We start from the raw sequence: 14,468 nt of genomic DNA, 5'->3' as shown, positions 1-14,468 counted from the left end.
CCGCCTGACTCAGCTGACTGGCTGACAGGCTCCATCCAGCCCCCACTGGGGCTGCCCTCCTCAGCAGAGCCGCCCCTGCCCCCCCGCCCCGTACCTTCACAGGACAGCCCGTGGGATGTGACTCCTGACAGGGCCTCACGACACACATTGCAGTAGGTGGGCCTGGCATGGGAGCAGGCGTACCAGTTGTGCATCCCTGAGAAGTGGTCCATGCTGTACTGGGTGGGCTGTGGACAAGAGAGAGAGAGACGATGAAGAGAGGAGACCCCCCAACACATGCAAATGTGGGGACATGAACAAGACCCAGTAACACGGCCAAGTGAGGAGGGGCAGCAGGCCACTGCTGGGCCGTCAGCACAGCAAAGGAAGGGCCACAGGCTGGGGGCAACAAGAAGGCGCGAAGGCGCAGTTTCCTCTCCCCACCTCAAAGTGTTCCCTGTTCTGCACGGTCTTCAGCGCCGCCATCCAATCCTCCATCTCCTTTCTGTTGTCGGCACACAGGATGAGCTTCCTGCACGGAGTGATGACCTGGGAGAGGCCGGAGACAGACTCACCACAGCTGCTGGAGGCCAGCAACGGCCCCCAAACCTACTTGTATTCGAGGAGCCATTTTTTAAGAGGAACTACAGCTTCCTTCAGGTATTCAACTGAACAGAAGACAGGGAGGAACTGTTATGGTCCACTAAGACTGAACCATCACAAAGCAAAGAGACAGTCAGATTTCATTTATAGATCCACCCCAATCGATCGAGTCAGCACTTGCCGTCTGCCTGCTCTTTAGATACGGTCATGAAGTCATATCAAGAGTTTCTAAAGGGAGAAGAAACCACCATTGTGAGTGCTCTGGAGAGCTTAAAAACTGACATCCAGAACTCAAGAGTCAGGACAGAGTCTAGTCTGAACTGTCCTGGGAATAAAGTGGGCATTTCAAATGGATCACATTATAACTCTCTGAAGCTGCAAGCAACTGAAGAGCACTGCAGCAAAGGAAAGGACTCTGGACTACGGGGATGACAGGAAGCCAGGACGCCATGGTGAAGAGACCTGGGGTGCTGGGAGTGATATGCAGACACCAAACTCAAGTACAGACAACTGTCCTGAAAACCATTATTTGCCCCAATAGAATGGCTTGTGGGGAGAAAAGACACCACAGTTAATAAACAATAAGCCCTTTGGATCACACAACTACATGGTGCCTGAGTGACCTACTGGGAGTCAGCCTATGCCTGCTGGCCAGTGGGGGCTAAAGCCACAGCGTGCGAGGAGCTGTCACAAGTCGACAGGAAAACAAAGTAGAGCGAACACGGCTGTGGACCAGCCTTTCACTGAAGAAACAGAAAGCCCTAGGAAGTCAAAAGGTACTTAGTCGCTGCAGCGTGGAGGAAAGAAAAAGGAGACAGTCTGTCCATGCACAGTGGACAAAGTATTGGCGCTAAGAGTATGAGTCCAATCCCTGCGACCACGTGCAAACATGGTTCTCTGTTTAAGCAGATGAATATTTCAGAGAGACAGACAGATGGTGGTGGTGCTCCCGTGTTGGCACAGGTATCTGGGAATCCTCCCTAGTACTGACAGAATATAAATGGAGCAAACTTTCTAGAGAAAAGTTTGACAATGTGTATAAGACACTTTCATGGGGCCGGGAGCGAGTTCAGCAGGTAACACCCGAGGACTGAGCCGGAGCCCTGCACCAGGCTCAAGCGGGGGAGCTCTGTGGCCTCTCCAGCTCCCTCCAGCTCCCTCCTCACTGTCTCTACCTGAAGAAGGAACTGTCCGCCCAGAGCAGTGGACTCATACATGCACAGGCAAAAACAAACACAAAAACTGTCTGGCGGTCTTACTGTACACACTTCCGCTTCATTTTGCTTTCTGATAGTGCAAAATACCCACATGGGTCCCCAGTCCCACCTATGAGTCAGCACCTGGCTGGAAAGCTAGCTCACCTTCTGCCCTCTACATCCGCTCCCCCCCCAAGGCAGCTCAGAGGGAGAAAGTAGGGTTTGCAGGAGTGAAGCTGTGAGTTCAATCCCCAGCACAGCACACTTCAGAGCTGAGGGGCGCTCTGGTCTCGGATTCTCTGTTCCTTTCTCTCTCACTCTCATGAAATAAATATTTTCAAAAGTTAAGGCCTCCCCTTCTGTTCTTGAACACGAGCCTGGAATCACAGTCTCTCCCTCTGAAAGTCGGAGCACAGACATAGTCCCCGGCCTGCGGACTTGGCATTGAGCCTGTGATCAGCTTCTGGATACGTGCCCACCACACAGCTGTGGTTTCCATGAGGGAGACCCTGGTTAGGAACAGCCAGTTTCAGTGCTTAGAAGACTCTGGCTTGGAAATTTTAAAGCTGTTTTATAGATCATCTGGCTGGTGATTTCTGTAGCTGGCCTGCAAAGCTCCCTCACAGAGTGGGTAAGGGAACTGGGTCACACACATTTCCTCCTGAGCAGAGAGGCAGGCTAAGCTGGCACTGTGCCCGCTGGTACAGAAAGAGGAAGGCTCAAGTGAGTGGTAGCCTGGAGTCCAGGCCTGAGCATCACATCTGGAATTGTCTGTCTAGAAAACCAGCAAGCCCACTCCAGGCTGAGCTGGGTCTGTGAGCCTCTCTATCCCCATGGCGTGCGATGACAGGAAGATGGCAGGCTTGGCTGTGCAGTTAGGTGACAGGGTAGAAGAGCAATGAGACCATCACCTCTCATTCTAGCTGAACGGGATGATGAAATCCCAGGAATTTCCAAACTCAGCCACGCTGGGGGCGGGGATGGGACACATGCACACTCACACGCCAAAGGAGGAGCAGGGAGGTCACAGAACAGCAGCAGCACCGTGGGACTGGGCCAGGCCTGATCTTCTACCAGTCGGAAGCAGCTGTCCTGCCTCCACCCCCGCCCCCGCCCTCATCCTGCACCTGCTCAGCTGCTCAAGGCTGTGGGTGCTGCCATCAGATCCCACACGGCCAGTGTCCCTCCCCCATGCTGCGAACAACAGCTCCCAGGGATACTCCAAGCTCTAGCTTCTAACCCCGGGGACCTAGTGAACTGAAGTCACTAAAGATGGCTTTTCCATGGGGATGGCATCTTTCTGAGACTGTCCTGAGGCCAAGGGCCCAGCTCTCAGACTAAGAGACTTGTCACAGAAGAGGTGTCACCTGAAAAGCAGCCAGCCTCTCCTCTCTCGCAGCCCCCTGCTACCACTAACAGTGAGTCCAATATATTAAAACACTAAACCGCATGCTGGAGACCTCAGGCAGACCTGAATGGCAGATTCTCTGACCTCTCTCTCTCTCAGGCAGACATGAATGGCAGATTCTCTGACCTCTCTCTCAGGCAGACCTGAATGGAAGATTCTCTGACCTCTCCGCCCACCCCTTCATAAATATGTATCTTAATGCATCCTAGAGGATGGTTCGGTCTCAAGTGCCAGACTTACAAAAGCACGAGGTCCTGGGTTTGATCCCCAGCACTGCATGTGCCAAAGTGATGCTATGACACACACACACTCTCTCTTGCTAATAAATACATCATATATAAGAAAGAAGCATTTAGGAGGGAGTTGGGCAGTACACAGCGGGCTAAGCGCACGTGGCACAAAGCACAAGGACCAACATAAGGATCCCGGTTCGAGCCCCCAGCTCCTCACCTGCAGGGGAGTTGCTTCACAGGCGGTGAAGCAGGTCTGCAGGTGTCTTTCTCTCCCCCGTCTTCCCCTCCTCTCTCCATTTCTCTCTGTCCTATCCAAAAACAATGACATCAATAACTACAACAACAAAACAACAAGGGCAACAAAAGGAAATGAATAAATAAATATTTAAAAAGAAGAAGCATCTAGGAGCAGAGAGAGCTCATGGGTAGGGCATCTGCCTTACAATGCCCAATGCTCGGGTTGCTATAGCAACGAGGAAGCTCCTGTGCTGTGGGGACTCTCACTGTCTGTCTGAATGGAGCAGATGAGCTCCCTACCCACCCACCACTGCAGGAGGGGGGAGAGGGGGTCTTACAATTACCTTCCAAAGCTGGGGGAGAATGAGCATAAGAGGTTCCGACACTATGAGCTACACTATAGCGATCTTTATGAGAGATGCTGGCACGCTTCTCAGTTCTCAGGAGCCTCATACCCGCCTCCAGTGGAGGTGTGCAAATGGAGGAGAACCCGGGTGGGCCCCCACCTCACATGCAGGGCAGCCCAAGAGGGTGTCAGCTGATCAACTGACACAGCAGTCACTTGAGAAAGCACCAGGTGGGCCAGTGGGTGACTAGCCCCAAGTCCTACGGCCGCTGCCCCCGCCCCCCCAGCAGTGACTTCCTGCCCCATAAGCCATGCTGGAATGGTGAGCCCAGGGCAGGGCAGAACCAGCAGCGACAGGCCAGGGACTACAGGACCCTCTCTCCTGAGGCCTCTGCCCTCTGCCCTTCCTGCCCCAGCCAAGTGTCCCAAGAGTTCTTAGCAGTGCTGCGGCCGTAGGAGGTAACACATTGGCTACAATGCTAGTGGTGCACCTGGTTGAGTGCACATGTTACAATGTTCAAGGACCCGGGTTCAAGCCCCCAGTCCACACCTGTAGGGGGAAAGCAGGGCTGCAGGTGTCTGCCTCTCTCCCTCTCAATCTCCCCTATCCCTCTCAATTGCTGACTGTATCTATCAAATAAAGATAATGAAGAAAAAAAAAAAAAAAGATAGTGAAGACACAGTGCCCTGGGAACAGGGATAGGAACAAGGCTGGGCAATGTTACCAGCATTTCTAGCCACGGCTTTGGCTGTAGCTCCAGGCTGCTAATGAGACCTTAAGAGTCAGAGTTGCTGCAGATGTCATGCTGGGACTTCAGGCAAACTGCACAGCAGCTCCCATGCTCTGGCCCTGAGCCTCGGCTGGCCCTGGGCTGGGCGGGTAGTACTGCTCAGTCACGCAAGCTCACAGCACCAGCAAATACCAGCAGGTGTTCCTAACCCCCAGCAGTCGGACATACAGAAACATATCCGGAAAGCCGGGGACAGGGAGAGAAGAGGGCAAGGGGCAGGCGCCCTGGGGTCTAGGCCTGCCTTTGAGACGCTACCCTCAAACTTGGACTGAAGAAGCCGGCTGCCAGAAACACCAGTGTCTGCAGACACGCCTCAAAGCCTGCTCTCACCCACCAGGGCACCAGGAAGGGGACAGCTGGCAAGACCGAAACAGCAGAGGAGGCACAGCTGCTAACACCATAGGAACAGCACGGGAGAGCCGCAGAGAAGGCCGCTCTGAGAGAACCCACCCCGCCAACACACCTCACGACACAAAGGAAAGGCTGATCAAAACCGCAGCGTGCTATTACGGTCCACCCACTGGAAGACAGGCAAATAGTGACAGCACCGCCAAAGGCTGGCAAGGCCGGGAGGAGGCTGGCCGTCTTCCTGGCAGGAATGTGACACGCACACCCACTTGGCAAAAAGTGAAAAAGCAAAATGCGCAGCCGCCACACAAGCCAGCAACTGCGCTCGAGGGCGCCTGCTCCAAGGATGCGGGTGTGCATTCACACCAAGCCTGCCCTCCGGGAGTTCAGAGCCACTTGACTCCTGCTCACCCGGAACTGAGACCCACCCAACACCCTTCAGCCCTTGATGATTCGGCAAGTTGACCCTGAGTGCCTCACTCCCTGGCTCAGACAGAAAGCACCACCAGACAGGCCAGGGGGGACCTCAAGGCACTGAGCTAAATGAAACACGGTCCAAAGCTGACACACTGCACCAGTCCCTAACAGACAGACAGACAGACAGACAGACAGACACACACACACACACACACACACACACAAAATTGCACCACCCTGGGCCACTCTCATTCAAAGAAAGAGTCACTTTCCCTACTGACATAGCACCTCCCAGGTGGAGTCGAGGAACTCAAGCCCGGGTAGCAAAGACATGGAGATGCAGGCACGCCAGCAAGCAAGCTCTCTCCAGATCCTTCTTTAAGAGGGTGCCATCAGACGTCAAATCCAGGGCTGCGTGCACACATGAGACCACCGAGCCACCTCCCCAGCCCAGTTTTTATGCTGTATTTTTAGAGAAAAGATGCCACAGCACTGCTCCACTCTCCATGAAGCTCCCTTGGTGCTGCCCATGGTGCTCTCGTGTGGTACCAGGGCTTGAACCCAGGGCCACGCATGAAGAAAACAGGTGCTCTCCCTGCTGAGGGACCTCTGAGGTCTAGGTCACTCCTGCATCGACAAGGTTGAGAAAGGGAGAAGAGAGTCATGTTCACAGTGGCTCAGGAGAGCTAGAGGAAGCTACAGAGGGCCCCAGTCACCTGCCCTGTGTAGTGGGAGTGTTCTAGACATTGACTGAGCCACGTCACATCTGGCTGTGGGTGCTATGCGACATCTGAATGGAGGACACTAGGGAGGCACAAAGCCTGACTGTTATTTCCAGCCGTGTGAATTGGCAATGAACTCGAAATGAAAGGCTTAATTAGCTATGCGGAACCATGATCTGCAATGGCTTCTAACACCTGCAGGCTGGAGCCTGGGGAAGCTGGGAGTCTCTCCACATGATGCCGACTTTCACAGGGACAAGGGCATACGCCTGGGCACCGCCGCAAGCTGATCTTATCTTGCTGAATACACAGTCTCACGAAACTCTGGACTCGCCTGGAAAGCAGCGTGAACACGCCTTTGGTACACATTATCAAAGAAGCCACCGGGGCCACCCGAGCACAGGTTATTGGCCAGGGTCAGCCAGTCTGTCAGGGTGTCACGGTGTCAAGGGGGGAACACGTGGCCTGATTGATCCTCACACCCACACGAGGCAGAATACAGCTCTTTAAAGGGTGTGATGCGTTCCCCACACCTCTCTGTGCTGCAGAAACGGCCAGCAGTCAGCGTCAAAAGCACAGACCCATCTTCCTGGGTATCCCACCCCCAGCCCCTTCCTTCAGTAGCAACTAGGACAAGCTGCTCCCCTCAACTCCCACCAACTCCGAGCAGGGCCCTGGGGTTCTATGCATATGCCCAGCCGGTTATTCTCAGTGACCGTCCACATACACCCTTGCAGGCTCCAGCTGCTGCCTTCTCAGACATAAATTCAGATATTCCTTCATTTGGACAGACAGGATCCCTGCTCCCAGAGCTCATGCTGGAACGCAGACAGAAGGGAAACACTCTAATGAAGAAGTCAGTGGCACAGTGCGAAGGAGCGGCTGCTGGCTAAGTACTATGGGAAGAGCGAGGTCAAGGTGGGGCTCCCTGGAAAAGACTGAAGGAGCTTGGCTGGCAGGGTGGCTGCAGGGGCAGAGGTGGGGAAGAGCCAGGAGTGCTGCAGAAATGGGGTCACAGCGCCGTGCGGGCAGTTGTAATAACTCTTGCCTTTACCCCAAAGAAAGGATCAACAGTTCTGGTTGATTTACGGCAAAGTGAGATTGACATTGGTCTTGGCAGTGATTTTGGTTTTGCCACCAAAAGCACACGCAGCAAATACAAAAATCTGGAAGTGGGACTATATCCAACTAGAACGTTGTTCAGCAAAAGAAACTGGCAGAAAATGAAATGGTAGGCGGGGAGACGGCATAATGGTCCTGCAAAGAGACTCTTATGTCTGAGGCACTGAGGTCTCAGTTCAATCCCCCACATCGCCATAAACCAGAACTAAGCAGTGCCGCAGGAGGAAGGAAGGAAGGAAGGAAGGAAGGAAGGAAGGAAGGAAGGAAGGAAGGAAGGGAAAAAGGAAGGAAAAAAGGAAGGAAAAAAGGAAGGAAAAAAGGAAGGAAAAAAGGAAGGAAGGGAAAAAAGAAGGAGGTTGGCAACACATCACATAGAAGAAAAACAATGTGCCAACCCAAACACCAAATGAGGGCTGAAAAAAATGTATGACGAACTTGTGTATGACACACACACAAAAGCAACCTGACTGAAAAGTAGGCAGAACCCACCACCACACTGGAGGAGGCTTCAGTGCTATGGCCGCTCCCCAGTTTCTCTCTCTGTCAGAGAAGGTCAGGCTGGAGCAGTGAAACCCTGGTGAATACACACACACACACACACACACACACACACACACACTACAATAGTACAGTGGTGAAGCACAGGGTTATAAGCACAAGGTTTCAGGAGTCGGGCAGTAGTGCAGTGGGTTAAGTGCAGGTGGCACAAAGCACAACAACCGGCATAAGGATCCTGGCTCGAGCCCCCGGCTCCCCACCTGCAGGGAAGTCACTTCACAGGCGGTGAAGCAGGTCTGCAGGTGTCTATCTGTCTCTTTCTCCTCTCTGTCTTCCCCTCCTCTCTCTATTTCTCTCTGTCCTATCCAACGACAACATCAATAATAATAACTACAACAATAAAAACCAACAAGGACAACAAAAAGGAAGTATTTTTTAAAACATTTTTAAAAAAACAACAAGCACAAGGTTTCAAGTTCAATCCCCAGCACTTCATATGACACAGTGATGCTCTGATTTTTGCTAATAAATCTTTTTTTATAAAAAATTATAAAGTGGACAGAGGAGTGGACCTGCCTTTTTTTTTTTCAGAGAGAACACAGAGATGGCCAAGAGACATGTTGGAAGGTGCCTGGTACAGCCAGCCAGCCCCTGGGAATGGCACCATCAAGAAGGCATGGAGTGAGAGCTGCCGGGAAGACCCCTGGCACACTGCAGATGGGTGTGCAGACTGTATGTGGACGCAAAAGCACCACCTCACGATGCAGCAAGCCCACTCCCAGGGAAGCAGGGTCCCTCAGCGGCCCCTGAACTGCCATGCTCACTACAAGCCAAGTGCAAGAGCCAAGGATGGAAACAAGCCAAGGGTCTGTCACTGGAGAAGATGGGGTACATCCATACACAGTGGGGTATTACCTGGCCACCAGTAAGGACATCCTGCTCAGTGAGCGAGCGGAAGGAAGAGGGAAGGGAGATGGGAGAAGGAGGAGAAGGAGAAGGAGAGGGAGAAGGGAGAAGGGAAAAGGGAGCGTACTTTCACTTACACGTGGGATCCACAAAAGCAAGCTCACAGGAACAGGGTGGCAAGGTGGTTTCTGGGGGCTGGAGCTTGGGGCAGGAGGGGGATCTGCTTATGGGAAAAAACCCACAGATAAGTCAGCCCCGGAGACAGGACATGGGGCAAAATGATCATGGACCCCAATACTGAAGCCTCTACTTGAAAGTACCCTCCCCAGAAGTGACGGCCTGGTGGCATGCTACAGGTGTGAGCTGACCCTATTAACACTGCCTGTGTGAAAGCATCACAGCTACATGCTGGAGCTTTGTTTTGTTGTTGCTGTTGTTGTTGTTGTTTTTTGGGGGGGTCTAATAGTGGTGCCAGGGGACTGTGGCATTTGTACATGCTTGATTGCACAGAGCAGGCTCCACCGTGACCCCGTTTGGAAAGAAAGGAAGAGAGAGAGAGAGAAGGGAGAGAGAATCCCGGCATTATTCCACCACTGACTTTAAATCTAAGGTGTGACATGTTATTTCAATAACAAATTAACTCAAAGAGAAAGGGAAGGAGGGGGAGAGAGAGGATGAGAGGGAGGGAAGACTATGCCCACCTGCCGGGTGGGGTCTGGGGGGAGGGGTGAGCTGGCTCACTCAAATCAGCAGCCAGAGCCCCTGCTGTCCTGCAGGCACCCCCTTGGCCCACCTGCTGGCACAGGAGGTAACCGGGCAGCACCTAGCTGGTGAGGGGCATGGTGACAGAGGGATGCTGAGCCATCTGGAGGCCATCCTGACACCACTGGAAGAGAGTCACCCGAGGCTGCAGTGGCTGTGTCCAGGCTCCGTGGGCTAGTGAGGAGGACCTGGAGTGAAATTTCTCAGGCTACACTCAGACTTCGTAGCAAGGGAACTTCTCCAAACTGCAGGCTTTGTGACTGGTCTGGTGAGAACCAAACTGCTTTCAGTCTCTGGGTGAAGTCACAGCCGCAACCCCAGGGCTTTAAAACCCGTCTTCCGCCCCTGAGGTCCCAGGTAGATCCACAGCACCACATCTGACAGGGTGGTAGTCTGGTTCTAAACAGGTAAATAAATCTCTCTTTCTCTCTCTTTTTTTTAAGAATCACCCCTCTAGACAATTTACAAGATGTCCGAGTCCCCCCCACCCCGATTTCCTTCTTGCCCCTTAGTTTTGCCTCCTCTAGCACTAACACCCACTGTCCCTGGGCTCCCACCTGCCAGGCACCTTCTTCAGGACATCTTCCAGGCTCGTGGCAAAGCAGCGTGGCCCTGACTCCATGGACAAGAACCCCAGTCCAGAGGAGACCACGGAGACTCGGGGTAGCAACTGGGCCCCAGAAGAGGAGGCGGGCACCAGCAGGCAGGATAGAGGCCTGGAAGTGCTCTGGTAAATATAGCTCCCGGCCTGCGGGGCTGGGGAGGGTGGCCCAGAAAAAGCAGCTGGCTCCGTCCTCCCTGTCACTTCCTGTTACTCACATCCTGCTGTTCCCAGGCTGTCCAGCACACAAGCTCTACCTGGACGCCCCCAGACGCAGGCCATTCACAACAGCTGGGATGTGCGTAGACAGCAACTTCCTCAGGGAGTCTCACAAAACACAAAAATAGACAACACCGACCAGGGAGCTCCAGCTGACCCTGTGCTTGATCTCCGAGCCAACAAAGCTGCCTGAAGCCAAGTGTGGGAGCTGCCAGGACCTCTCCTCTCCTTTCCTTTTCCTTTCCTTTTCCCTCCTTTTCCCTCCCCTCTCCTCCCCTAGGCTGCCATGCACCTCAGCCTCAAGGCAGCTGAGGGGTCTTGGAGGGGGTCCCCATCACCACACAGTCAGAGCAAAGTCACCTACCACCCATCCTGGGCACCAAGACAGTTCACCCAGGCCAGGAGCAATACTAACCTAGTCAAGAGTTAAAAGTACAGGTCACCTGTCAGATGACAGTGAATAGATCTCTTTAAAGACTGACTCAGGAGTCGGACGGTAGCGCAAGGAGTTAAGCGCACGTGGCACAAAGCGCAAGGGCCAGCAGAAGAGTCCCAGTTCAAGCCCCCGGCTCCCCACCTGCAGGGGAGTCGCTTCACAGACGGTGAAGCAGGTCTGCAGGCGTCTTATCTTTCTCTCCCCATCTTCCCCTCCTCTCTCCATTTCTCTCTGTCCTATCCAACAACGACATCTACAACAATAATAACTACAACAATAATAACTACAACAATAATAACTACAACAAAGACAACAAAAGGAGATAATTTTTTTTAATTTTAAAATAATATTGACTCATGGGGGCCAGGTGGTGGCACACCAGCTGTGCACATAGCCTGTGTGAGGACCTGGGCTAGAGGCCCCACTCCCCACCTGCAGAGAGGAAGCTTCATGTGGCGCAGTAAAGCAGGGCTGCAGCTATCTCTCTCTCTCCCTCCCTCTCTCTCTCCCCAGCCCCTCTCAATTTCTATCTATCCTATCAAATAAAAATAAAAAGAGGGGTGGGGAAACAAAGATATTCATACGTGTTTTATGAGAGATACCAGACTGTGTCATACGTATGTGGTGCTATGGATCGAGTGTGGGGCTGCAGGCTTGCAAAGCTTATGTTCTACCCACTGAGCCGCACAGAAAGCAAAAGGAAGCCACTAATGTAAGCTTTCCCTAAAGCTGACACCTAACTGGAAGTCTGGGCTAGACACTATCCTGCTTTTCCACAGAGCTTCACTGCGCTTTGAAAAGCATTCCACATGGGAATGCTTCAGAGAGCAGTGTCCCAGAAGGCAGGGGTGTCAGCATCCAGGTGACACCCAGGGGGTCAAGTGTCATGGGTGCTGAGGCACTGCCCTGTGGGCACTTCTCCAATAGCAGAAGTAACATAAGCCAGGGAGCAGGGCCGGGGAGAGCTGGGCAGCAGAGCTAAGTGGTGCTCTGGTACTAAATAAATAAATGGCTAAGCATCACTCTGTCACATATGGCACCAGAGATGAGCTTAGAGCCTCACACATGCAAACCTGCCCCACTGCTGCATCAGTACTCAGGCTAAGTGTGTTTAACGCTGAACATTTCAGGACACTAGAACAGTCTTTAAAGCACAGCGTGGTGTCCTTTCTCAAATGGCAAGAGTGCTCATGCCGTGCTTATCATCCAACACAGGAAGCTTTTGCAAGCCAAAGTGGGTGTTAAAAATCATTAATAGGTGTTAACCCCCTTCCCACTGGGCGTGTGGCTGGCAGAGCTGTGGACACGGCAAACAGCGCGCACCAATCAAGTCCCCTGTGCTGCTGCACAAAGCAGATCACGAGGTTCCAATGATCAGCTCACGATCAGCTATGGCGGGTCCTTGTGCGAAGGAAGGTGTCCCAGCTGCTCTGCAGGGGCAGGATAAAGTGAACATCACGTGCATCCAAGCTCATGGCCCTTCAGACAGACAGGATGGGACTACCCCAACTCTGTCTCCCCAAGGGGAGCTGCTCTGTTCAACTGGAGAAAGAAGAAGCAGTGGAGGTGAGGGGGCCCTGCCATGGCCAGCAGATGACTTTGGGCCGCAGAGGCTCAGGATGCACAGGGGCTGATGCCGCCCATGGTTCAGTGACACATTCTGCACAGCACAGCATAACCCGACAGACTAAAGACACTAAAGATGGGAGGGATCACTGCAGGCCTGCTGCTTCAGCCAGGAGGAGCAGGACTACTGACTGAAGGCACCCGGATCAGGATTGGCCTTCATTTGATAAGCTGCTTCAAGGAAATGAAATTCCACTCCACATGCTCTGAAATACCTGGTTATCCTGGGACAGGCAGGGAAGGCTTCTTACAGCCCCAATATCCTACAGAAGGATGACATGTTCCTAACTTTCAAGGAAAGAACATGAAAGACGAGTGTCGACACAATCACATGCCTGATGCAGTTACCAAAGAAACCGAGAAAAGACTTCCTAGATGCACATACAGAATATGGACACCCTAAGAAAAAGTGCAGCCAGCACCTCCTCCACTGGGTCGTTTTTTAAAAGAACTCTTTTCTTTAGTAAAGCCCCTCAGCCAAGACCAGAGTCCTGGTGGCCAGGCGGTAGCACACCGGGTTAAGCACACATAGTGCAAAGCGCAAGGACCATCGCAAGGATTCCAGTTCGGGCCCCTGGCTCCCACCTTCAGGGGGGTCACTTTACAAGTGGTGAAGCAGGTCTGCTGGTGTCTTTCTCTCCCCCTCTCCATTTCTCTCTGTCCTATCAACAACAAATGGAAAAGATGGCCACGAGGAGCAGTGGATTTATGGCGCAGGCACCAAGTCCCAGCAATATCCCTGAAGGCAAAACAAATAAACAAACAAACAAAAAAAAAAACCAGAGTTTCCTGACTGTCCGTCCCTTCAGGTTTCTTCTTTGATTTGTAAATAAGGATAGTCACAAGTAAATAATACAAGGGCTGGGCGGTGGTGCACCTGGTTGAGCACACATTACCATGTGCAAGGACCTGGGTTCAAGCCCCTAGCCCCCAACCACAAGGGGAAAGAAAGCTTCACGAGTAGTGAAGCAGTGCTGTATGTCTCTTTCTGCCTCTCTGTCCCCCCATCCTGCTCAGTTTCTCTGTTTCTACCCAGTAAGTACATAATAAACTAAAAAAAAATAATAAGTCTACACTATGCTTGTTAGGTTGTTCTTGTTAAGGATAGTTAATTTCTCTCTCTCTCTCTCACACACACACACAGTACTGTGAAATGACTTTGATTTCCACGTGACCCCTACACAGTCCTGTCAGACCAGACAGGTAACAGCCCCCCATGCGCCTATGCTAAAGACACTCAGTAGACACTGCACAAGGTCCCCTGCTCACCAGTCAGACTGCAAAGGAAGGACAGACGGAAGATCCAGATCCCAAGCCCTCAGCGTGCCTGGCCCCTCAACTACAGTAGCAGGTACTGCCAGCAGCCAAAGCCCACACTGAGCAAACACATTGTCACTAGTTTGGCTCAGGGCCTGGTCCTTAGGACTGAGAGCACGGTGGGCTAGAGAGAGAGCATGCCACTTGCTGGCTTCACTTCCTGCTACAGCAGTGCACCATACTCTCTCTCTCTCTCTCTCTCTCTCTCTCTCTCCTAAAGCACCTACTCTGACCCCATTGCCAGCTGTGTGACCCAAGGGACTCTGCCCGAGGGAGGACAGAGCAGTTGCCTGCAGCTGGCACGCCCAGGACACAAGGTTGGGCCCCTTGGATCATGGACCCGAGCAGGAACCGACAGGCATACTTGGGCATGGAGCCCAGAGGCAGGACATGCCGTCCGATCATGGGGCCGCCCGCCTGGCACAGCTTCGGGCTCCAAAGGACTTCTGGGACAGCCCCCACCCATGAGGACAACTCCCCCCATCTGAGGTCCTGGAGGGCAAGCGCAGGAATCGGGAAGCGTCTGTCTACACAGGGAAGCCTGCCAATTATATATATAGCTTTTCCTCCCTCCCAGCCAAAGTGGGCGGCCCGGGGGCTTTGCCCAGGAAATATCTGCGCTCCAAACAAACAGAGAAGGAAAAGTGATGTTGAAATCTGGATAAGGTCATGGTTCCTCACCAAAGGAGTGGCCCCGGCCA

General features: G+C 52.9%; 1 protein-coding gene across 4 annotated transcripts in view; it reads right to left on the bottom strand.

Annotated features, from left to right (window-relative positions):
- Positions 1-14,468, bottom strand: part of DGKD (diacylglycerol kinase delta) — a 75,290-nt gene that overhangs the window by 19,314 nt on the left and 41,508 nt on the right. For 3 of the 4 annotated variants that reach the window (XM_060193820.1, XM_060193821.1, XM_016186904.2), the window contains exons 4-5: positions 424-528; positions 95-227 (exon numbers count right to left, since the gene is read on the bottom strand). In XM_060193820.1, coding sequence (XP_060049803.1) covers positions 95-227; positions 424-528 — 238 coding nt within the window. Of the gene's footprint in view, positions 1-94; positions 228-423; positions 529-10,125; positions 10,270-14,468 lie in introns of those variants that run through there. The other variant, XM_060193822.1, reaches the window with a different exon arrangement.

The sequence above is a fragment of the Erinaceus europaeus genome, chromosome 7 (genome assembly GCF_950295315.1).
Source record: "Erinaceus europaeus chromosome 7, mEriEur2.1, whole genome shotgun sequence".
In the NCBI taxonomy this organism is placed as follows: Eukaryota; Metazoa; Chordata; class Mammalia; order Eulipotyphla; family Erinaceidae; genus Erinaceus; species Erinaceus europaeus.
Note: the sequence above shows the minus strand (reverse complement) of the source record. Positions and strands in the feature narration are given on the sequence as shown.